This window comes from Molossus molossus, unplaced genomic scaffold (assembly GCF_014108415.1).
Source record: "Molossus molossus isolate mMolMol1 unplaced genomic scaffold, mMolMol1.p scaffold_m16_p_23, whole genome shotgun sequence".
Classification (NCBI taxonomy): domain Eukaryota; kingdom Metazoa; phylum Chordata; class Mammalia; order Chiroptera; family Molossidae; genus Molossus; species Molossus molossus.
Window position 1 is genome coordinate 9,705,137 of NW_023425359.1, and position 26,200 is coordinate 9,731,336.

Genomic DNA, 26,200 nt, shown 5'->3' on the forward strand with positions numbered 1-26,200 from the left:
TGTGTTAAAGAGGCAAGATGCAAAAAAAAAAAAAAATACACACGTGTGATTCTAATTATGTGATTCAAAAACAAGTAGAACTAACCTATTTTGCCTAGGGATATATATCTAAGTGGTAAAACGTTAAAGAAGCAGGGATGGGTTATCACAAGTCAGCATAATGTTTACCTTTTGGTGAAAGGGTGGGGTTTGTAATTGTGGAGGAGGTAGGGACAGCTTTAGGGGGTGGCAATGTTTTACTTTTTGACCAGAGTGATAGTTATATGGGTGTTTGCTTCCCAATTATTCTGTAAACTGTACACATGCTCTGTGATCTTTCTGTATGAAAGTTATATCTCACTATAAAAAAGTAAAACAAAAACAAAAAAAAGCCTGTCTCTAAAACTACAGCATTTAATCTTGAATTATCCCATTATTTTTGCAAATGGTGCTTTCTAGTAGTGACTAAATCACTGTGATAACCAAGCCATGCACAACAGTAAAAATTCTCTGTACTGGTGGAATCAGATAAAAATATGAAAAAAACTGCTTTGATTCCTAGGTTGGATCACTGAATGCATGCTTCCTTGCAAAGAGGAATTTCCAAGTTGATGTGTATGAAGCTAGGGAAGGTAAGACAATACCGACAACTGTGAGATATGGTTTTCATTCTGTGACCTCTTTCTCTTTAGATTTTCAAAAGCTATTTTTTTTAAAGGGGAACTGTTAGAACTATCTAAATTCGTTTAGTACAAGTTTACTATTATTGGTATTTTCTTTATTTAAAAAAAAATTTTTTTAATCCTCACCAGAGGACATTATTCAACATTTTGTTGAGATAGAGTGAGAGGAAGAGAGAGAGAGAGAGAAACATCGATGTGAAAGGGACACATCGAGTGGCTGCCACCCACATGACCCAACCAGGGCCGGGGACAAACTGCAACCGAGGTACATGCCCTTAGCGGGAACCGAACCCGGGTCTCTCCGGACCACAGGCCGATGATCTAACCGCTGAGCCAAACCGGCCAGGGTGGGGTTTTCTTTAAAAGAAGTACCAAGATCTTTTCATTTGGTGCTGATCCCACCAGTTGTTCAGACGTCACACGCCCATCCTGTCCTGGGATATGAGGAGACGAGTGTAACGTGGAGTCTACTTCCGATGTTTTAGATATCCGAGTGGCTAAATCGGCACGTGGAAGAAGCATTAACTTGGCCCTTTCTCACAGAGGACGGCAGGCCTTGAAAGCCATTGGCCTAGAAGATCAGGTATCTTGTTAATGCATGTTCCTCATAGAAGATAACACCTGCCGTTTTCCAACAACTGTATGATCTTGATTTCATCCTGGGTCAAAGCACTCTTGAATGCTAAGAACCTCTGCATGCAGACTCATTCTACAAAGGCTTTCAAACTTCTAAAATTGGCAAGAGGGTGAACACTTGATGTTTGAGGTGCCCAGGGGACTCAGAGCATAACGCGTGACGTGGGGCAGGGAGATCCTGCAACCCCACCTGATGATTACTGCTGATGCAGGCTCTCAACCAGACGGTAGGTCTCTGCCTGCAGAAACTGAGATCCGAGATGCTATTAGGATGACAGGAGGCAGGCAAACTCCGTTCTTCCGACTATATAGGTCCACAGTCTCCTACCCACAATTCTATATTCCAAAAAGCTCTGAAAATAGAAAGCTTTTCATCACCCGTTCAGCAAAAGGTTTGACCTGATGTGAGGCTTTCTATAGCCTTAAAACCTTTTTTATTTGGTGTGATTGTTTTACTACAAAAATATTTTTTCAGTATAAGGCGGTGCCCCAGGCTGCTGGGAGCTATATGATATCCACGTGTGCGCTCAACTACAACTCAAAAATTCAAACACTTCTGAATTCTGAAACCAGTGGGCCCCAAGGTTTTGGATAAGGATTGTGGGCCTGTAGTAGATTTTCTTTGCATGGTCTTCATGTGGCTGAACTTCTCACTGTCTATCATGCAGATTAAACATGTGGACAGAAATAATGTATTTTTCTCAATAGGACTTTTGCTGACAATGGGTCTTGGAAATGAGAAGTCAACATAAGTTTCATTTGCATGTCTACACTTTTCTTAGGTCTTGTGTAGGAAAACTGCACTAGATTTAGGAGTCCTGGGTTTTACTCTCCACGAGAAAAATCATTTACTCTCTCCAACAATGAAACACATTCCTCAAGTGTACTATTTGATTTGGACCCAATAAACTTTAAATTAGTTCCAAATCTAAAGGTTCAAGAAAAAAACTAAATTTGCAGGAACACAGTTCCCATCAAGTTTCCACCATACTACGTTTCCATGGTCCTTTACATTATTTTTTAATTTTTTTGAAAATATTTCAACATCACACCTTAAAAGTAATCACTAGCTCATTTGCATAATGCCGTGTCACAAAAATTGAAGTTGGTATTTCTGGGTTTATTTCAGATTGTATCTCAAGGTATTCCCATGAGAGCAAGAATGATTCACTCTTTTTCAGGAAAAAAGTCTGCAATTCCCTATGGGACAAAGTCACAGGTAGGTTGATGCTGGAGATACTTGTTTGGTTATAGGTAAGTCCAAAGTCTATATCCTGCCACTTGGACCTGTCTTTGACATTTCCTGCCTCAGTCTAGAATTCAGTAACATAAACTAGTTAACAAGTTAATTCACAAGAGGTGCTGAAAATAAATAGGGCCTCGTCCCTACTAAACATTCAGTAGTTATTACTATCATCACTGGTAGCTTGTTCTTGCCTCTACACTTTGCTCATACTGGAAACCCTTCCCTCCCATCTTCTTTCATTCACACAGAGACAATCACCATGTATTTATTATCAAGCATAATATGCAAGAACAACTTTAAAGGGTTTTATGATGATGTTGTCTTCTCTGACTCTCTCACCCAAAATTTAATTATAATGGAATTTTTAGAATGAATCTGAAATGCTTTCAGTGTTGTATAATTTCTAAAACATCAGAGTCCAGAATGTGATGTAGTGTTTATCAAAGAAAATCCAGTATCTTGCTTTTTGTTTTCCTCTTTTCTTTTACACAGTAACATACAGAGTTGGGCAAAGTATGTATTTTATCTAGTTACACCTTCTAAGTTTGTTTCTTTGAGAGAACAAAGGTACAAACATCTATCAACAAGAAAACTTTAACTTGCTTTCCCCAGCAACACCTCATTTTAAGCGCAGAACCCAAGTGAGGATCATATTCTTCTGAGTCTCTGTTCCTCTAGAGATCTGAGCCTGCAGGTATAACACTGATTGTCAGACTCACCTGGGATCTCGTTCAAATGTGGAGTCTGATTCTGTATGGCTGGAATGGAAGCTGGGGTTCTGCAACCCCAAAACACCCAGGCGGTGTCCATGCTTCTGGTCCGTGGGCCACATTTTGGGTAGGTAGCAAGAGATAAAGTCATTTGCTCATAGGACAAGGTCTTCATGGACCTTGTGATGATAAAGTGGGTGAAGTAGCTCGCATCAATTATGATGCTACTATCAGAAACAAAAACAAAAACAGAAAATAATGTGTTGGCGAGGATGTGGAGAAAGGGGAACAAATCCTGATGCATTGTTGGTGGAAACATAAAATGGTACAGCCACTATGGAAAACAGTGTGGCAGTTCTTCAAACACTCAAAAAATAGGATCACCATATGATCAAGCAACTTCACTTCTTGGTATTTATCCAAAAGAACCAAAAACAGATATTTGAATACCCATGTTCATAGTAGCATTTCAATAGTCCAAGGTGGAAGCAACCCAAATGTCCATTGATGGAGGGACCGATAAATAAAATTTGGTGTGTGTATATGTGAGATAATAGAATATATACACCTCGGTCTTTGCCCCTGGCCCCTGGCACAGTACTTCTAAAACCTTATCGTTTCCTAAGTGATAAGAGCACCAGGAACATCTTTTGTTCTAATGTTTGGTCTTTGACCCCAGCTCCTGACCCAGAGTACCTAAATCCCTTGACATTTCCTGGGTATTATGAGTGTCTTTTGTTCTAACGAGGTGACTCTAGGTGGGCAACCTGAAAGACCAAGTCATGATTAGAAGCTTGGAATTTTAGCTCTACCCCCAATTCTACAAAGAGGAGAGAGGTTCTGGAAATGGAGCAAATGATCGATCATGTCTATGTGAGGAAACCTCCAGAAAATCCCAAAATACAGGGTTCAGAGAGCTTCCAGGTTGGTGAGCATGAGCACACGCTGGGAGCGTGGTACTCTGGAGAGTGCGCGGAAGCTCTGCACCCCTTGCCACACATGCCTTGCCCTACAAAGTTCTTCTATCTGGATGCTCATCGGCATCGTATCCTTTATCATATCTTTTCGTAATAAACTGGCAAACAGTGAACTGTTTTCCTGAGTTCTGTGAGCCATCCTAGCAAATCAATTGAACCTGAAAAGGGGTTCTGGAGAACCTCTAATTTATAGGCAGTCAGGAGAAAAGGTGACAACCTGGACTTGGGATAGGCATCTGAAGTCAGATGGGGCAGTCTTCTGGGACTGAGCCATTAACCTGTAGGATCTGATGCTATCTCCAGGCAGTTAGTATCAGAATCGGGTTAAAGTATAGAACATCCAACTGGTGGTAGTCATGTCAAGGTAAGAGACACCAGAAGTAGAAGTGTAGGTTTTCTATACAACATACAGTGGAATACTACTCAGCCCTTAAAAGGAAGGGACACATGCTGCCACATGGATGAACCTTGAGGACTTTATTCTAAGTAAAATAAGCCAGTCACGAGAGGACAAATACTATATGATTCCACTCATATGAGTTACCTAGAGGAGTAAATTCACAGAGACAGCAAGCAGAAGGGTGGTTGCCAGGGGCTGGGGGAAGGTGGGATGGGGAGTTGTTTAATGGGGACAGGGTTTCCATTTTATAAGATGAAGAGTTCTGTGGATGGATAATGGTGATGGTTGTACAACATTGTGAATGTACTTAATAAACTGTATATTTTAAAATGGTTAAGATGATAAATTTTATATCATATGTATTTTACCACAATTAAAATTTGTTTAAAAAGTGGGTCAAAAGCAAAACATTCCAACAGCTAAGGGCTTTGGAGGAAGAAGTGTCAGGGAAGAATAAAAAATTTCTATTTAATGACTTTTTAGAAATAATAACCTGCATATAAAAACATAGATACAGTCTTCATTCATGAGCTTGGCAGGGAAATGAAAGGGAAGAAGGCCCACTGACCATTCACAGTCAGATAAACCTTGTCAGATAATTAATACATGCTTTTTAATTGGCCCCAAATTGAGCTTGGTGTTACAGGAAAGAAAAGAATCGTGCCTTCTTAATAGGCAAGTAAATGTTACACGTGCAAGTCAAGTATAAGCTGTGCTAACTGTGGAGCTAAAAAACTATTAATACTTTTCCTTCCACCTTCTAAATTCTTCTGGCTGAACCAAGAACCAAATCAACCGAGACCTATCAACGGGAGAAAATCAAAGTTTGATACATGAGCGTGGGAAATTCACATAGCCATAATAAATCCATGAAAATCCCCAAAGACACTGAGGCAGCATTGGGTATATAAGACAGTTTTGAACAATGGAGAGAGGGACTAGGGAGTGGGGTATTAGATTTCAGAAGTGAGAGTGGGCGATCTACAGGTAGTTGAAGAGGGGAACGCAGGTGGCACACAGATCCTTGCTGGGGGATCAGGAACAATGGGACAGAGGCATCCATCCAGCGACAGGCACCTACTGGAGCCTCCTGTTTAGCACATTCAATTCAAACTAGGCTAAAGTGACGTCCTAAGATCTCCTTCCTGAAGCAGGTTTCTCTGTCTGAATCTCGTGGGTAGAAAAGGCAGGGAGGGTCAAAGTTTCTTTCTGAGTCTTTTGTTTCTTAAAAAATACCTTGAAATCAGTACCCCAAAAAGCAGGGTGGCAACATTTTGATCCCTTCATTACAAAATGTTTTGTTTCTGTAAATAATAATTGTCCTCCTGTGTGCCACGTCCTGAGCCAGTTGCTGCCTAGGGATAGAGCTTGCGACCAGGTAAGGATAGACAGCAATCAGGTTCAATGTGAAAGGAACTCAGCTCAGTGATGGCAGGAACGCTCAGCTTGTGGTTCAGAGGGAGGAGGGCTTTGGTTTTCGGAGAAGTCTTCACAGAGAAAGTGAGACTTGAGGTAGACGATGTGTTGAGATCTTAAATCAGCAGTGAGATAGCGCTTTCCCAATCCAGTGAGGGTCTATCAACGGAGGCAAGTTGGGTGAGACCAGATTTCTAAAAAATATAAAGGTTTGAGTGCCACGTGTGTATTGGAGGAGGAAACATGTAAATCATTTTCTCCTAACAGAATCTGACAGTGATCAGCAAACTTGGATTCACCGAATCCAACCACCTTGCTTTACAGACGAAGAGCGAGGCTGCATGGTCACCTGAGGTCAGGTCAGAGGAAACATGAGGCAGGTTACCTCTGAGACAGAGCCAGCAGAGCGTGGTGTAAGAGGCCCTCACAGGAGAGCTGGGCAGTACTACTTAGTTACGCTACATCTTTTCCTACATTGAGAGTGACTCATAATAATCATCCCACCCTCTTCTTGGATGAACGTAGAATGTGCTGAGGGAGGCCAATCCATCATACCCATCCCCTCAGCAAAGAGTGAATCAATACAGTACAAACAGACCAAGGAGTGAGATATGGCTCAGATTATCAGAAAAGCTAGAAGTGACTTAGACCTGAGACTAAAATTGGCTTCCCTACCGGTACCACCAGAGAGGGACAGAGAGAAGAAGGTTCATCATCAATGATTTTCCAACAGGGTGACAGTGTCACTGGGGGTTTCCATTTGGGGGCCTTCATTACATTAGAAGGAGGAGGAAATGACTCTTCGCCCACCAATCCTGCCATTTCTCAATTCTTAAGAATTGAGTTCATGCGGCCCAGCTGGTGCGGCTCAGTGGTTGAGCATCGACCCATGCACCAAGAGGTCGCCAGTTTGATTCCTAGTCGGGGCACATGCCCAGATTGTGGGCCAAATCCTCAGTGTGGGGCATGCAGGAGGCGGCCAATCTATGTTCTCTCTCATCAATGTTTCTATCTCTCTCTCCCTAAAAAATAAAATAAAATATATTTTTAAAAAATGAATTGAGTTAATGCTAAATTTATAGCCACCCCTCTTTCTTTGGTTTGCATCATTACTTTGATATCTAAATCAAACATGGGGGCCTCCTTATTCTTTAAGATTGCTTTGAACTGCTTAATTCCGTCCTGTGGAAATCTAAGTCCCCCCCACCCATGACCCCTGGATTTCTATGGATCCCCAGGGAGCCTACTTTCTATTGGCCTCTGCTGCCTCTAGGTGTCTACTCCCTCTCGTCTAGTATCGGCGGTGTACTGTGATGATCCAGACATGAGGTTTACCCCTCCCACCAATTTCTGCAAATGACACTCACTGAGAAGACACATGAATATGCTGAAGTCTGTGGATCCTGGAGGGCCCACCCTGCACACAGCTAACAACTTTGAAATCCCTAATGTGCACAGTTAAACCTCTAAAATGCATGAACCCCTTCTCTGAGCCTTCCTCTTCCAGCTGGTTTTTTCCCCTGCAGTGTCCAGGTTCTTCCTGTCTTGCTGGTTTCTCTCATTTCTCTCCCAAATTGCCCTGGGAATTATCAAAATATTCCCTAATATACAGAGTAAATCAGAGCTCCCCAATTAAAAAAAATTTTTTTTTTCTCTATTGATTTTTAGAGAGAGAGGAAGGGACAGGGAGAGAGAGATAGAAACATGGATGAGAGAGAACATGGATGGGCCACCTCCTGCATGGCCCCCACTGGGGATCTGCGCCACAACCTGGGTGTGTGCCCTGACGGGATCAAACTGATGACCTCCTGGTGCCTGGGTCAATGCTCAACCACTGAGCCACATCGGCAGGGCTCCAATTTTTACTTCTAAACTCCCAAGCCCAAAATCATGGCTCTCCCCTACTAGGAGTGTTCCCATCTGAAGGCATTCAGTACCTAGAATGTGAACATTTTTTCCTAATATATTTGAAAAAGGCAACACTGTAACTATTGTCTTAGAAATTTCCAATGGAGATAATTCAGCTTCCTTTAGATGATGATGATGATTATCATCATTATTATTATTTTGGTTATAAGAGCCACTTTATAGCTCTTATTTATATTTATTCTTCAAAAGATCAACCTTTTAGAAATTAAAGACTGATGGGAGTGACTCTGACTTTTGATTATGAAAAAATACTACCCAAAGATACAGAGTAGACCAAACAGGGACCCTTCTGTGTCTGTCTCCAGGACCCATGTGTCTATTGATTCCCAGATATTAATCAAGCCTGATTATTGATATGGAAAGAATATTTCCCCCATGTAAATGAGCCTTTATAGTTAGAATGTTGCCTGATATACTTAGAATAACAAGTGTGGTTTCCATTGACATGAGGTTATTAATGACATAGAAGACTGCAAAACAGAAGTGGGAGAAAGAATTAGTAGGTCCCTGCTCATTTCCATTCATAACCACGACGCAGGAAACTCTTCCACAGTCATTGCCTCTGTAGCATGACCACGTTATTTTTATTCCAACTATAGATTTAGCTGTTAATTTTAAATGTCTGCATTTGGGTGAGGTGAAGATTTATAAATCAGTATATTTGTGTTAAATGCAATATGCCATAGTATGGAAAATTCTGTGGTTAAAATTTAAAGCAATCGATTCACGCTGAATTGCAAGGCTGTGTTATGTTTTTCATGGGCTCTAGGTAGGCACTCTAGCCTTCGTGGGCCTCCTTCTCTGTAAAACAATAAATAGTAAAAATAAGATTTGGATGAATACATGGTATGAATATTGATCTAATCTATATTCATTACACTTATTTTTGTTCTGATATTAAAATAAACTAAAATTAAAACATTTTAATGTACCCCTAAAAATATGGTGGGCCCTATGTACTGTGCCTGCCATACCTCAGAAGCAGTGAACCCCACTGGATTGTCCTACAAAGTCACAAACTACTGTATCGCAGGGAGGGTTGGTCCACTCCTACCATCCCCCTTCTGTCCACAACCACCGCTACCACCACCACCACCACACACACACACACACACACACACACACATTCACATTAAACTTGAGGCCTTCAAAGTAATCTCTTTGGAAAATAATACATTTATTCTAGTGATGTTGTCTTCTCTGAAGTTTTTCTAAACAGCTCCATTTGGAGACCTAAGACAAAAATATGAACTTTACGATTTGTTGTTAAAACAAAACTATCTTAGTGAAAATAATATTTTCCTACAAGAGAAGCGTTTGGTTTGTATAGTATCAAACTTTGAAGAAGCCTAAGTTTAAACATAAGCATCACATTACATGTATTTGGTTAGAGTGTTTATTTTTTAAAAAGGCTACTTAGCTAAATGATCATAAAACCGAGCTTGTAAACTTCTGCTAAGTAATACATTTTTCCTATTTCTGAGTGAGTAGCATAGAATTATATTTGTCCATTCTCCAGAAACAAACAGTATCTACTATATTTTTCTTGCAGTATATTCTTTCTATAAGCAGAGAAAATCTAAACAAGGATCTATTAACTGGTAAGTCCAATGCTTTTTTTTTTACCAGTTTTCATTCTGAGTATAGCACATGATGCTAATCTTGTCACATGATTTATTAGGATTTGTTTACTATTTCTTTTTATGAGCTATTAAGAGCAGGACTATGTACAGTACCGAGACCTTGAAAATCAGTAGTGATACATTCTCTGGCATCTCTTTTTTACATTTTCAATGATCTAAATGAAAATCATTTGTTCAACGTGCACTGAATTCCTGTTGTCTTGTAAGCATTGGATGAATAATGCAGTCTAGTGGAACAACAGTTATGCTCTAATGATTTGCAAAGTAACACACTTAGATTTGCATTTCAGAAACAGACACTAACAGAGGGCTGCTGTCTTCAGGATATTAGGATAACGCCTGTGTGCAGAAACGAGGTCCTAGACTAGAGCTATAGCAATGGGAGTAGATCCCCTGTATTTGTATTCATTGTACATGGAGACCCAATAGTTAGAGGGCACTGGAGGTTGAGAAAGAGGATGGCGTAAAATATAACCCTAAGTTTTCTCGTTTGAGTAGCTAAAAAGGCCTGTAAATTAATGGCGGAAACCTTGGATTGGCAATTAAATCTGTAGCTTAGCTAATCAATCCAATCAGATCCCTGTACCCCTTGATCATAGTGGTTTTCTCTCCTCTTCCGCATTTGTACCGCATTCACTCCCTGCAAAGCGTGCCTCTTCAGTGTTTCTCGTGCCTCCCAAAGCAGTCTGTCTTGATACAGTCAAGCAGTCTCTGCTTTTTGGGAGGCAAAGGCTCCATGCCAGTTCGCAATATGTCTTTCGAATTGAATTGCCTCAAACTGGGAGGAGGAGTGATGAAGAAAGTCATTCTAGTTGATTCATCTGGGACTTAAGACATAGGTCTTAGTATTCTTAATTTAATTTCTTTACCTACATTGATAAGTTTGTCTTTTTTATGGGCAGATGGGTGGGGTAGGGCTAGGTGGCTAGATAGATTCATGTTGATCTTAAGAAAATAAATAAACCTAAAAACACCTTTTAAAAATGTAGTATAGGTGACCCAGGACCATCTTTTTATAGTATCCTCTGAATTTATCAAGATGAAAACGATAAATAACTATCATTTCAGATTTGCATTGCAGATCTTCTAGGGCAGTGCTGTCCAAGATATAAACATCCATTGAGGCACCAGACACTATGTTAAGTGCTTCATATCTTTGATTTGTATAACCCTCCCTACAACTATGAGATGGGAATGAACTTGATCATAGTTGTATGGATGGTGAAGGAGGCTCAGAGGACTCCACAGGGTAACAGGTCATGCAGTTAATAAGCGGTAGAATCTGGACTTAAACTTGAGTCTGTTTATCCCAAAGTCCATGCTTTTAACTACTACTGTCACTGCCTCCGATATGATTTATGAAACATCTGCTAATACTAAGGAGCCAGCCTACAGAGGAAGATCCAACCTTGGTGCATAGACCAGAAGGCCCCGCACTGCTCGTCACTGAACCGTGCTGCACAGTACGCATGTCCATAAACCCTATAGACACCGTAGTAAGATGCACGCCCAGCCTCTTGACTCCTACACTTTGCAATGTAAAGTTCTTTATTCCTTTACACAGATCAAACGGACGAGCTGCCCATTCCACACAGTCAGTTAATTCACATGCTCACTTCTTCCTGACTGAGCAGCTTCCCCTCTGAGACATTCTAACTAAAGCATTTTCCTGCATCAGCATTCCATGAGGGTTTCTTTCACAGTTCACTATTCCGGGAGATGTTAGGAACTGCTGAGCAAGACAAAGAGGAAAAGGACATGAATGGTCAATTGAGTTTGATAAGTGCTGCATCAAACAAGTTTTAAGTTTTCTTCTTACAGTACTTCTCAGGGCCTTTATTCTACTGGTCTGCATTGCAGATCTTCTAGGGCAGTGCTGTCCAAGATATAGACTCAGATGATGGGCACATGTGTAATTTTTAATTGACCACATTTAAAAAATAAACTAAAAAGAAACAGGTGAACTTAGCAATGTATTTCAACCTAATATATTCCAAATGTTATCATTTTAATGTGCAGTCCACATGACAGTTATTTATAAGACATTTTCATTCTCTTATTTTTTTGTTTTGTTTTGATTTTAATCCTCACCCGAGGACATTTTTTCCATTGATTTTCAGATAAGTGGAAGGGAGGGAGAGAGAGAAACATTGATGTAAGAGAGACCTACTGATTGGTTGCCTCCCGCATGACCCCAACCAGGGCTGGGGATAGGATGTCAACCAAGGTACGTGCCCTTGACTGGAATCAAACCTTCGACCCTCTGATCCATGGGTCAACATTCTAACCACTGAGCCCAAACAGCCAGGGCTGTTTTGTTTTGTTTTTGTACTAAGTTGTAAAAGTCCAGTGTATACAACACATCTCCATTTGAACCAACCCCACATTTCAAACACTCAGGAGCCACAGATGGCCAGAGACCTGGCGAGCACAGCCAGGATGGTCAGTGTTAGCATTTCTCTAAAAATTTGACCACAGAAAAGTTTGGTTTCTTTTAGGGAGCACATCCCAGGACTACTGTTCTATGGAAAATTCTTCGGGATGTATTAGAGTACATTTAAGAAAAGAATATAATAAAGTTGATCCCACAAATGCATTTTGCGTTTGTAAAAGGTAACCTTGGTGGTTCAGGTAAATTTTGATTTCTCCAAAGTTATTTGCCAAAAGATTTCTTAGACACAAATAAGTCTTTGGCTTAAGGTCATTCAGATTTCAATATCCTAAAACTTCCAGCCCCACACTCAAGAATCTTTTTTTTTTTTTTTAACTATGATTCCATTTATTTTAAGTTCAAAAACAGGCCTAGTATTTTCATTTTGTACTGGTTCCCACAGATTATGTAGCCAGTCCTGGATATAAATGTTGCTTTGTATGATGCAGGCAGTGTGAAGGTCAAGAAGAATCTTAAAGTCTTCAAACCCCCAATCAAACTCAATCAAAATGGAATAAAAGAATCCAAAATCTGAGGCAGAAGAGAATTCGAGTTGAAAGTCAGAAGCTCCGGCAGATGTTCTGTGATCTCAGGCATCTTCCTTTCCCTTCCAGGGCCTTCATTACCCCATTTATAAGATAAATGGTTTTAAACTAATCCCTACATCCTGACTTATAGCTTTAAAAACAATAAGTAACCTGTAATGATGGCTTTCCTATCCTTGAGAATTCGTAGGGACAAAAATCATATTTTACTCCTATGACAAGAACATGAAAATCACTACATTTTATAGATGGCTAGCAGGCAAAAAATAAAAATAAAAACACTGAAACCACCTAATTCTGGTTATTGAGACATTTCCCATCTGTTTACTCATTTCCCCCTAAGTGTTCCAGTATGTGATTATACAAAGAATTGGTGTCAGTCGTCCATGTTTGTTACAACTTGAATTAGAAGTCTAGACGGCTCATGGCAGGCATATGAGGAAGAGTTTGGCTGAATATTTTCAATCACAAATAGAGCCTTAAATTACAGGCAACTTTTTAAAAAAATGACCTTTATTGTTGAAACTATTACAGATGTTCCTCCTTTTTACCCCCATTGACCCTCCTCCCCGCTCCCACGTGCCTGCCTTCACTGCACTGTTGTCTGTGTCCATTGGCCATGTACATATGCATAAAAGTTCTTTGGTTTATTTCTTCCCAACCCCCAACCCCCCTTCCCTCTGAGGTTTGTCAGTCTGTTCCCTACTTCCATGTCTCCGAATCTATTTGAAAATTGTAATACCTGTTTCCTTTTCAGAGTGCCAATAATCTTAGCAATGTAAAAATTTGCATAATGGGGTTAGTTGGATTTTTCTTTTTAAGATGAGAGTAGTTGATTTTTATTTATGTCTTTTATTATCAAATCATCCTGGAACACTTACCCAATAAAAGTATCCCTTTAAACATTTTTTACATGGATAAGAATAAATAACTCTATCATACGAACATCTGAAAATAATTACTATTTTAGTTTGATTAAGTGAAATGAGAATTAGAATTTTATTTGTATTTGTTTTCTCTCCTTGTTTCCTTAGCTGTTGAGAAATATCCCAACGTGAAGGTGTACTTTGGCCACAAGCTGTTGAAATGTAATCCTGAGGAAGGAATGATCACAGTAATTGGGTAATCACCCATCAGCCTGTTGACTTCAGAGGCAAAAGTGGAGAATTGTAGCTGTAAACTTTGTCCTTTGGCTCTTTTGAAAGAGTTAAATGGTTACTAAAAGGGTAATTCAACTAGGTTCTAGATTCAACCACACTGCTTCACCCTCTGTCCTCCCTAGAAACAGATGACTCTCCCAGCCCTGCTTCCTCTCCCCTCTTTCTGGATGTATTTGTCCTCCTCTCCTTAGCTGACTCTATTTCCTCTGAAGTTCCAGCCTCAAGTCCCACTCTTATAATAAGTCATAGATTCCCAGTTTGTTCAACAACCACGTGTAAACTCAAATCTCAACAATGAGCCTCTCCAGCCCGGGCCAGTACCTTCATTCTCAGTCCTAAATTCAATCCTAATCAATGTCATTTTCTCATGAAACATTTTCATCCATCCCTCTCGCCATGACCTCAAACACATCTGAAACCTTGATCATCTGCTTGTCTCCAAGCATGTCCCATCCTGACTTCTCTAGTTCTGTTGCCCAGATAATTAGAATCATAATCACGTGCCCCTTTCCCTATTTTCTCCTCATTTTTCCACTGGCCTCAGAGTCCATATCTCCTTCGTCCTGAGCACTACAGTACTGGGCAGTCATACCTGCACAGGTAGGCTATTGTGGTCACCTTGTTCCCATCTCTCTTCTCCTCTACCTTCTGCCTCCACTTCAATATGTCCCCTGTGAGTGAGCTTTCTTAAGTTGCCACTTTTCATACATCATCTCCCCAATAGAAAAAAATACCTTTTTCCCTTTTGGCAGGATAATATTTTTAAATCTTTTGTCTTACATTTAAAATTATCTTCTTCTCCCCACACTGTATTCTTTTCTTAAGCTTATCTTTTGTTACCTTCTGCTCCAACTAGACATTGCTGCTAAAGTGCCCTGGCCACATCCCTGTGGTGGTTCATACATTCCCTCCACTTAGAACACTTTGCCTTCTCTTCAAGAGTCTCCTGTTTCATGCAGGGAACTCAAATCTTGGACATACTTCCATGACCTCACAACATGTCGTTATTAATCGTATGGTTGTTAGTCGTTATTAGTCATATGGTTGTGTGTTAATCTCATTCTCAGAAGAAAACCCGTGATAGGGATGAGTGTTATCATCTTTTTATAGCTATCATCTCAAAGCTTGTGGTCAGATTTGTAAAAGTGAGTAAACCCCACTGAGACCTGCTTTTCACCACTAGACCTTTTTTATTTTTTATTTTTGGGTGGTTCATTTTATTTTTCAGATCTGACAGTGTTCCCAAAGATGTCACTTATGACCTCATTGTAGGATGTGATGGAGCCTATTCAACTGTCAGAACTCACCTCATGAAGAAACCCCGCTTCGATTACAGTCAGCAGTACATTCCTCATGGCTATATGGAGCTGACCATTCCCCCTAAGAATGGGGAGGTAAGTCCCTTCCTTTCCTCCCCCCACCCCCCCGCACACCCACCTCATGTTGGTGTAGAAGCATCTTTTGGTGCAGCTGTTCTTGGTCGCGGGTCTTAGTCAGTTTTGAGGTGTGGAACAAGTACTTTGTCATCAGTAATAATTTGGGCTATAGTGGTGAACAAGTACTTTGTCATCAGTAATAATTTGGGCTATAGGTATCTCTTTAATAATACCACTCTCTCTTCCTTACCTTTTGATATACTTGCCTACGTAGTAAAGAAAGAGGAAATACAGCTACCTTACTAAAACACTCAGGGAACTTGTCTTACATAATAATGTCATTTTTCTGTTTTCTCTTGAGAGAAGAAAATGGGTTGGGAATCAGTTCCGTACACGGACAGTCCAGAGGTCTTGTTCTCATGCTTAAATCAATAATTGTTGTTAAATAAAGCGAACAGCAAGGTGTTGCAAAGAGATTTCCAAAGAGTTTCCTTATTCCCTCGTTCCATGTTAAACCATATGTGTGGCCTGAGGCAAATATGTGAGATGTGTATTTTACATTGTCATAAGCAAGTAAATGTCGGAACTTATTAAGGGAAACTAAAATCCCAAAGAAAGGAATAAGGAACTTGGCTTATAAGTAAGGATCAGTAAATAGCATTAGTTAAACACTTTGTTTGCATATAAAACATCCATTTCTTTTCCTCTTTCTATGATTTCCTTCTCTTTTATTTTTCATATTTTAAATTTATTGGGGTGACATTGGTTAATAAAATGATACAGATTTCAGGTGTACAATTCCATAATACATCATCTGCATGTTGTATTGTGTGTTCGCCACCCCAAGTCAAGCCACCTTCCATCACCATTGATCCCCCCTGTACCTTCTTCTAACTACCCCACTCTCCTTCCCTCTGGCAATCACCATATTGTTGTCTCTGTCATTGAGTCTTTCTTTGTTTTCTTGCTTAATCCCTTTATCCTTCTCACCCAGCCCCTAACCCCCTCCCCTTTGACAGCTGTCAGTCTGTTCTCTGTGTCCATGAGTCTGTCTCCACTTTGTTTGTTCGTTTATTTTGTTCATTAGATTCCCCATATAAGTGAAATCATATGGTACTTGTCTGTCTCTAACTGGCTTATTTCACTTCACATAATACTCTCCAGGTCTATTTATGCTGTTGAAAGGGTAAGATTTCCTTCTTCTTTTTTTGGCCAAGTAGTATTCCATTGTGCAAATGAACCACAGCTTTTCTATCCACTCATCTACTGATGGACACTTGGGCTGCTTCCAAATTTGGCTATTGTAAATAATGCTGCAATAAACATAGGGGTGCACATAGTCTTTCAAATCAGTGTTTCGGGCTTCTTCAGGTAAATTCCCAGAAGTGGAATCATGAGGCAGTTTTATTTTTGACTTTTTGAGGTATGTCCATACAGCTTTCCACAGTGGCTGCACCAGTCTGCATTTCCACCAACAGTGCATGACGGTTCCCTTTTCTCCACATCCTTGACAACACTTGTTGTTTGTTGACTCATTGATGATAGTCATTCTGACAGATGTGTGAGGTGATATCTCATTGTGGTTTTAATTTGCATTTCTCTGATGCTGAGCAACTTTTCATATGTCTATTGGCAATCTATATGCCCTCTTTGGAAAAGTGTCTACTCAGGTCCTTTGCTCATTTTTTTAAAAATATGTTTTATTGATTTTTTAGAGAGAGAGAGATAGAAACATCAATGTGAGAAACATCAAACAGCTACCTCCTGCACGCCCCTTACTGGGGATCGAGCCCAAAACCCGGGTATGTGCCCTGACCAGAAATAGAACCAGGACCTCTCAGTCCATGGGAAAACTCTCAGTCCACTGAACCACACCAGCTGGGCATTTTGTCCATTTTTTAATTGGAGTATTTGGTTTTTCAGTGTTGAGTTTTATAAGCTCCTTATAAATTTTGGATATTAACCCCTTGTCAGATGTATCATTGGTGAGTATGTTCTCCAAAAAGTTTCCTTATTTCCTTGTTCCCATATTAAACTGTATGTGATATGTATATTTTATATTGTCATAAGCAAATAAATGTAGGAACTTATTAAGAAAAACTAAAATCCCAAAGAAAGGAATAAAGATCTTGGTTTATAAATAAGGATAAATAAACAGCTTTAGTAAAATACTTGATTTGCATATAAAACATCTTTTTTTTTTTAAGGTACTGATTTAATCTATCTATCTGAAATTCAGATATCTGTAAAATAGCTAGTCAATTTGGTATAGTGGTATTTTATACCAGTGACATACCACACTGTATCCATCAGTCAAATCCATATTTTAAGATTTTATTGTCTTTTTTTTTATCCTCACCTGAGGACTTTTTTTTGCATTTATCTTCAGATAGAGTGGGAGGGAGGGAGGGGGGAAGAGAGAGAGAGAAACATCGATGTGAGAGAGACATATCGACTGGTCGCCACCCACATGACCCCAACCGGGGCTGGGGACAAACCTCAACCGAGGTACATGCCCTTAGCAGGAAGTGGACCCAGGACTCTCTGGTCTCCGGGCCGATGTCTAACCTCTGAGCCAAATTGGCCAGGGCTTATTGTCTTTCTATTTTTTCTTCCTGGTAAAAAATGTGTTACTAATTCTTCAATACTGATTCTGTGATTTTCAGGCAGATCCTATTCCCATGGCCCAGGATCTGATAATCCTGAACATCAGGATATTAGGTTTCTGTTCAAAAATCGTCCCAAACTTGCATGGAATCATGTCTCCTAGTGTAAATTTGATACTGTTTATTTTCTAGGCATCCATATATCAGAGTAACAATTAGTGGTTTACAAAAACCACCATTTTGACATAGCAGTGTGACCCTGACATGGGAATATTTTGACTTGGCCCAAAAACAATCTAGTGAAAACTATTCTTTGTTTTTTTCCCTCCCTTCCTTCCCTCCCTCCCTCCCTCCCTCCCTCCCTCCCTCCCTCCCTCCCTCCTCCTTCCTTCCTTCCTTCCTTCCTTCCTTCCTTCCTTCCTTCCTTCCTTCCTTCCTTCCTTTCTTCTTTCCTTTTTAATGTAACAGATACTCTCACTGCATCTCTGATTATTGAAGTGGGGATGAGAAATCGGGTGAGTGGCAGTATTGGGTGAATATGAAAGGGATGCTTTGGGGAAATGAATGGGAAGCTCATCTTACAGCTGTTTTTCCACAGTGAGCAAACTGCTTTGGCTTAGAGTTTATGTTTGGAGGGACTTGTGGTGAGAGGACCAATGGTGATTACTATAAGACTGACCTTTGAACTGCTGTTGGATAAGAATGTCTATTGATTGCATGAACTGGTAATAAAAAGCTGAAAACTTAAAGGGTTGTTTTGCAACATCATGCAATATGTATGAACACCAAAATGTTCTTGGTATCATTTTGGCTATCTCAAAACAACGTATAAACCATTATCTATGCCAGCGGTGAAGATGGGAGGCATATGTTATCTACCAAACTGTTTTGAAGCAGCAATTTAAACCTTCGCTGTTGCATTAAATGATAAATTGGTCAGCTGTCATGTATCTGCTCTTTCTTAGCTTTGGAGCTCTGAAAGGTTGTAGAAGTGGTCAAAAGATAGCAAGAGGGAAAAGCAGGGACATTTGCCTCCCCTGGCTGGCCTCCTGGCTACCTGTCTCAAACACTGCTCACCTGTGCAGCCTCACTTTGCCTGGCAAGTTCACCCAGAAGCCAGTGCCCTTCAATATAATCCACGAATCCCTTGTTTTAACCACTCCCACCCCCACAAACGTGTTACCTGCCTGGCTTTTACTTCCTATACTTCTAAATGAGCACCAAATCACCTACTGCCTCTCTACCACTTGAACTGGTGTTAAAGGGAAGTTATTTGACTTCCCACATGGTTACGTGTTGCCTATTCAACCGCACTGTAAGGTCTTTGAGGTCAAAGAGTTATGCATTTATTCGTTTCTATGTCTATGTGTTGGGCTTTCTTTGGGGCTCTGGGGATTAAAAAGCCAGGAAGGCATATTCTCTTCTCCTAACCCACAAATAACTCTGACAAGGTAGGCAAATGGTAGCTAGGAGACTACTGTGTGCTTCCGGTGTTCTTACTATGTACAAGATACACAAGATACGTGCTTTCTAAGCAGTTATAAAAAGCAATGCAAACCCGAAATAGCTGGAAAATTAGTTGTATACTCTTGTATACATAAAATATTCCTGGGAACCATAAGGGTTTGGGTCAGTTGGGTCTTGGGTCCATTGATCTAATAAACACATACTCAGGCTGCTATTGCACTGTAGACGGGTCACTAAAAAGACCAGATCTCTTTACTGTTTATGTTGTGGGAAACAAGTGATAAGAGGCTTGTTTGTAAAATTTGGTTTTGCCCATGTAATTTTCATCCATACAAATAAGGTGAAAATAAAGTATAAAAATAGTGCACACACATATATGTATATCCATACATATGTAGTGTGTATATATATATATATATATATATATATATATATCTTATGTATGTGTGTTCATGAGTGTGTGTGTGTGGAAATAAAGAGAAGAAGAGAGAGTGAAAGTCTTGTAGCCTGTTCTCAAATCTTCAGTTATACCTAGTGTATCAAACACCCACCCTAGTGGTATACGGAATAGGGCACTGAAGTCAAGTGATCAAGTACATTTTTAATAAAAGGCAATGGTTCTATTAAAAACAAAAATAACCTCACCTAAGATTATTTAGGTATTTTCTAAGTATTTTCTAAGACTGCTTCTACTTCATGTAGCAAAGATGTGCATAACACCATGACTACAACACTGATTTGAATGGCTGTGGAAATTATTATAAAATAAGCAGAGTCCGATTTATAAATATGTTGCATTAATATGCTAATCAAACATATTTTTTCTGCAGTTTGCCATGGAACCTAATTATCTGCACATTTGGCCTAGAAATACCTTCATGATGATCGCACTTCCTAACAAGGTAGAATAGAACCTCTTATCAACTGTAATCCTGCATCTGTAATTAATGCCATCCGTTATTTACTTTTGCACTTAGTATGTGTATACCTAATTAATCTAATCATCCTTTAGTCTACTTAGTGATTACATCTTTGAAACTTTGGGGACTTCTGAGGAAACCCCTGAAGTCGTTCCTGTCATTTACATCGGGAAGATTTAACATACATGGATGATTATTGGGGGTCATGCATCATGGGGCCTGTCATCTTTCCCAAGACAGTGCGGGAAGAAATGTTCCCCAAATAAAGCCAAAGAGACTTGGGTTGTATATTAGGAAGTACTTTCCACCTTTAAGATTTATAAAACACTGGGATATCCATTATCAAAAAATAGTAGGGCTGTTCTTTCATTAGACTCGGCACTATTCAGATATATAAATATATTAAAAATATGCATCACTGTTATTGTTATTTTGTTTTTGTTATTATGATGATGAGGTAATACAGACAGATAGAGCTATCTGCTTCTCTGGCTGGTCTTTTTCTTTCTCTTGTTATCAGTTCCGGGGGCCAATGCCTAGTAATACTGCCATAAAACGAACAATAGAGCAAAAAAGGAGAAAGTAAATCCAACCAACCTATTAGGAATCGAAGGTGTAGTGTTTACTTGGTGAAAAATGTCTAGAATTCTCCTAAAAACTGAGAAGCTAGGGGGTAGCCGTGAGACTTGGGGGAGCTGTCCTTTGGGGGTCTGGGAAAAGAGGGAGGGTGCTTTCTATCTGCTTGGACATTCCTCCCAGGCACCCGGAGACCACAGCAAGAACCCTGTGACTTAGGGCTCCACCTTTGTGCTCATGTCACGGGCCCCCTGCTCGCTCTCACGCTGTTCTTTTCCTCACAGAACAAATCTTTCACGTGTACGTTGTTCATGCCCTTCGAAGAGTTTGAGAAACTCCTAACGAGCAGAGATGTGCTGGATTTCTTCTACAAGTACTTTCCGGACTCCGTGCCTCTAATGGGAGAGTGAGTTTCAAGATGTGCAATCATGCCTTTTGCTCCATTGATTTGACTTACTCAAAAATCAAGTGAGGGTTATGCACCTATGTAAATAAAGAATCCTACTTCGCGGAAATTCATTTATCTTGGGAGAGTCTGAAACTGATTAACCTGATAAAAGAGGGCCGACTGTAATTTCATATCTGCTTAAACATGTCCAGTCGCACAGTGACCTAGACATGAAGTGGACACTGTGATGTGAGCAGTTAGTTGAACAACCCCAGGCCAGGGCCAGTTTCTCTGGTAAAGACGTCACCGAGGTCCCTGGGCCTTTCTATATCCTGTGCAAGCTTTCAGGCCCCAGCTGGATGAGCAAATCGGTGGCACAAGTTCAGGTCTACCACTTACTAGCTGTGTGAGCTCTCCTGGCCTCAGACCCTAAGGTAAATGGTTACTGTGAAGGCTAAAGGACACCGTGCCTATAAATAATTCATCACAGAGCCTGGCGCAAATTAAGTTCCCCAAGATTAACAGCTAACTGTATTAGCTGTCTGGCTTAGAACCCACGGCTCCTCGGGCCCATGTCAACATCACCCTCCATGTGAGCCTTTGTCATCTGGTCTCACTCCGTGCCTCTGCCCACACTGTCCTTCCCTCCTGAACGCCAGTTCACTTTCTCCCTCCAGTCATGTCGTCATGGAGACAGCACAAGGCTGCAGAAACAGAAGATTTTAATACTGCTCTGTCCCTTACATCCCCCAGTCTCAGGCTTTTCATCTTTAAAATGGGCATCAGGACACCTATTTTTTAGGGCAGTTGTGAAAATTTAATGAGCTGACTATGTAAAATGGACAGCCCACTGCCAGCCCATTTTCGTCCTTTCCTGCTGACTAATTGTCTATTTTTATCTCTCCTTCTCCAACCGTGGTGGAAATCTGTCTGGACACCAAAATATAACCCTTATGTCCCATGGCTATTTCTTGCCTTTCCAACCAGATTTACGATCCAGATTACATACTGTTTCTCCACTTAACGGCTTCCATAGAACCTCTGCAGATGCTTTTCAAACACTAGCTTGATTATAGCCGTCTACTTTCAAATACATATAAATTCACATAAACTTTTATTTTGGTTTGTTTTGGCTTCATCAAACACACAGCAGCATCTCGATGTTTCTGTGCAAACCTACACGCACCAGCATCACTGAAAATTGCATGATCCACGTACATGAAACTGGCATGGCACGTAACACATGCGTATTTTAAATCACTGAAATGCAGCCAAATGTGTTCTTTTAAAATATGATTAAGCCCTGGCTGGTTTGGCTCAGCGGTTAGAGCATCAGCCTGCGGTCCAGAGAGACCCGGGTTCGGTTCCCGCTAAGGGCACGTACCTCGGTTGCAGTTTGTCCCCGGCCCTGGTTGGGTCGTGCGGTTGGCAACCACTCGATGTGTCCCTTTCACATCGATGTTTCTCTTTCTCTCTCCCTCCCACTCTATCTGAACAACAACAACAAAAATAATAAAATATGATTAATATTGTTGCAAATCAAGACGGTGATTGGGACAATGGAGAAACTTGGGGATCAGAAGGAACTTCAGTTTCTCCCTTTCCTGTTTTCTCCCTGCCATTCTGGTGCATTTGTCAATGAAGTCCTCTGGTAATAAAAAAGCCAGTAAATGTGAAAGAATTACAGAATATTTCGTACCCAATTTAACGTCTTTACACTTCGATTATTTTTCTCCGAAGGCGAGCCCTGACACGAGATTTCTTCCTGTTGCCTGCCCAGCCCATGATCTCTGTGAAGTGTTCTCCTTTTCACTTTAAGTCACGCTGCGTGCTATTGGGCGACGCAGCCCACGCCATAGTGCCCTTTTTTGGGCAAGGAATGAATGCGGTAAGTTCTTTGCCCCAGCTGAATCCCAACCCAAACATCTTAAATGAAAACAAAACATGTCTAAAACTATCCCCACAGAATCTCTGAGAACACAATCAATTCAACAATCATACCAGCTGTTGAACTAGATTCATCAGTAACTATAGTCAAGTCTTGAATTATTGATCCAGTAATTTAATGTAGAAAAAAAAAAGCATATTATCTGTGCAGTTAGAAAATGTATTGCTAGCTTAAAATTTGGAGACTTGACTATCAGCGATACAAAACAATTTTTAAAATATTTTCCAGAGATTATTATATAAATATATAATATATAGTATATAAATTATATAAATGTTAGGTTCAAAGCAAGACAAGATCTCAAATTATCTTTTTTTTTCTTCACCCCCCCCCCCAAGGAATGAAAAACACAATTGATGGGGTTAAATAAAACTTTGAAACAGATTAGATATTGAATACTACTGTTGTCATGAAAATTTTATCATCTGGCTAGAAAAAATATTTCAGAAAAGAAATAGTGTTCAAATATCACGTGTGTGTGTTTGACAACTAAGAGCTTTGTAATCATAGTCTTTTATTGTTTTGGTTATTGGGATATATCCCAAGTATAAATAGGTTGTGAATCTAATCAATTTTATTTTCTACAAAGCAGTGATAAACATTCTGTTTTATGAAAACATAAGAACACACCAATATTTTTATTTATTTATTTATTCATTTTTGTTATAGATGTTTCTCCCATTGACACCCTCCTCCCCGTCCCTCCCCGCCCTGTCCCCAGCTTTGCTGTCCATGTCCATTGGTCATGCATATATGCACATAAGTTCTGTGGTTTATCTCTCCCCCACCCTCTCTTCTGGGGATTGTCAGTCTGTACCCTACTTCCACGTCTCTGGGACTACCCCATTCCTCAGACTGTTATGTTCATTATATTCCACAAATAAGTGAGATCATATGATACTTGTCTTTCTCTGTTTGGCTTGTTTCGCTTAGGATGGTACTTTCCAGGTCTCTCCATGTCATCTCAAAGGATAAGAGCTCTTTCTTTCTTATAGCTGCATAGTACTCCATTAGAACACACCAATGTTAGTGGATAAATGCCCAGGCTCCAGGAGAGGCCTGGGTTCAAATTCTGACTCCACAACTTGTTAAAATATGCGTTTGCACAACTAATTTATCTTTATTTCCTTATCTGTAAAATTGGGATTTTAACAGTACCTACCTCATAGAGATTCTTAGAGAGCAAATGAGTTAAGTAGAGAATTCAAAAGTATTATTATCTCAGCCCTATATGATCTCTCTCACATCTAAATTCACAGTCTATATAACTGACAAGTAAATTTATTTGCTGCAGATGTAATCTCTATATTTAATATAAAAATTACTTTAGTTTTTTACATATTTCATATTGCCTCTACAACTACAGTTTGAATTTCTAGGAAGCAGGAAACATAGGTTTCTGTCCTTCTTCCCTGCTGTATTTAGCACAACACCTTACTAATTTTGTAGAGTTCTTAATACTGGAAAGTTGCTTTACTCATGGTTCACAGGAACTAAATTAATATGAGAGTTCTATTCTATCATTAAATTGCCTAAATATGAATCTTAAAGACCTGGGTAGTTTCAATATAATTCTAATACTCATGGAAGAACAATGTAATTATTCTTCTTCTTGAAGAAGCAATGGAATCCAAATTACAAGAGTAATTTAAAATTTTGATCAAATTCCAAATATTATAGAATATATATTCATATATATATATATATATATATATATATATATAAATGAATTGGGCAAAGACAAAACCATCAAGCAGACAGTTGATGGTCTTTTAAATCATCATTTAGTGCCAGGTGTGACTATCTAGCTGTTGTTGCTGGTTGAGGGTAAACATGCTATGAACGACCAGTGGAAGGTCTATTCAAAATTGCTAAGAAGCTTTTATTATTTCTAGCTTATTCCCCCCACACCCTCTCTTTTTTTTTTCTTCTTATTTCAGGGCTTTGAAGACTGCTTGGTGTTTGATGAGTTAATGGATAAATTCAGTAATGACCTTAGTAAGTAAAAATTCTTAAATGGAATGGACTAGCCCTGCTGATTAATTGTGGACCTATGTCTGATCCTGGATGATCACAAACCCCATCTGCATAGTTCCTGTTCAGGATTATACACGTTTCTGTTAATAGACTCTGCCACTGTCGTTGCCCATATCAGACAAGGAGCACCCAGAGAGAGCAACATAATTCTTCCCAGGTTGGTACATAGAGATCTATGTGGTGATCCACACAAAGAGGAAAGTTCCCAGACCAGAGGGAAGTGCTCCTTTGTCTCCTGTTCAACCAGGATATCACCTGCCTACACCAGAAGCTGCCCTTAGAAACACAGTCAGGAGCACCAGTGTTTTCTTGCTTTTTGCCTGATCAAAGGTCTCAATCAGATACTTCCATTTGCCTTTTGATTAAAATCGATTCCGCCAAAATGTTAATTTTACAAATATGAAAGTTTAACGTTTCTATTTGTAATTCTGAAATGAAATTAGATGTACATAATTTTTATCTCTAAAAGAAATCGCAAACAATAGCCTAACAACTGAAGAACTGGCACCGCTTCTCCGCATCATGTGTTCTCAAAGTCTCCAGAATTTAAAACTGTTCTAAGGGACGGACTCCCAGAACCAGCTTTAAACCTCCTCGGATTCCAGTCGTGACTAATCAGCTGCGTGACCTTGCGCAAGTCGCGTCATCTTTCTACAGTCTCAGGGTTTTTTCCATTTATAAAGAAGACATGATAATACTAACTTCAGAGAGTTGTAGAAATGAAATCATTTGTGTAAAGCTTTAAAAAAAAAAAAGGCTTGTGCAAAGTAAGTTCACAATGAACACTTGTGAAAGCATTGTAGGAAGTCACCGGCACTGTGGTGACTGCGTCTGGATGGGGGGTTCATAGATCAGAACGTACTGTCGATACTGGCTTTGGTTACTAGAGAACATAGATAAAGTAATAATAATATGACAGTAATTATCATAACTAACATCACTGAACATCTCATATGTGTTGGGTACCTTGATGTTTTCTGTTGTTTTTTTTTATTTTTTTCTCCATTGATTTTAGAGAGAGGGAAAGAGAGAGAAACATCAATGAGAGAGAACATCAATTGACCACCTCCTGCTTGCCCCCCACTGGGGATCGGGCCCACATCCTGGTCATGTGCACTGACCGGGAA

At 39.8% G+C, this 26,200-nt stretch overlaps 1 protein-coding gene across 1 annotated transcript in view; it reads left to right on the forward strand.

Annotated features, from left to right (window-relative positions):
• KMO (kynurenine 3-monooxygenase) overlaps positions 1-26,200 on the forward strand; it is a 46,784-nt gene that overhangs the window by 16,901 nt on the left and 3,683 nt on the right. Inside the window, exons 2-11 of the mRNA XM_036277759.1 lie at positions 542-611; positions 1,148-1,245; positions 2,428-2,517; positions 9,529-9,577; positions 13,630-13,717; positions 14,984-15,149; positions 20,035-20,106; positions 20,985-21,106; positions 22,829-22,976; positions 24,977-25,034. Coding sequence (XP_036133652.1) covers positions 542-611; positions 1,148-1,245; positions 2,428-2,517; positions 9,529-9,577; positions 13,630-13,717; positions 14,984-15,149; positions 20,035-20,106; positions 20,985-21,106; positions 22,829-22,976; positions 24,977-25,034 — 961 coding nt within the window. The remainder of the gene's footprint in view (positions 1-541; positions 612-1,147; positions 1,246-2,427; positions 2,518-9,528; positions 9,578-13,629; positions 13,718-14,983; positions 15,150-20,034; positions 20,107-20,984; positions 21,107-22,828; positions 22,977-24,976; positions 25,035-26,200) is intronic.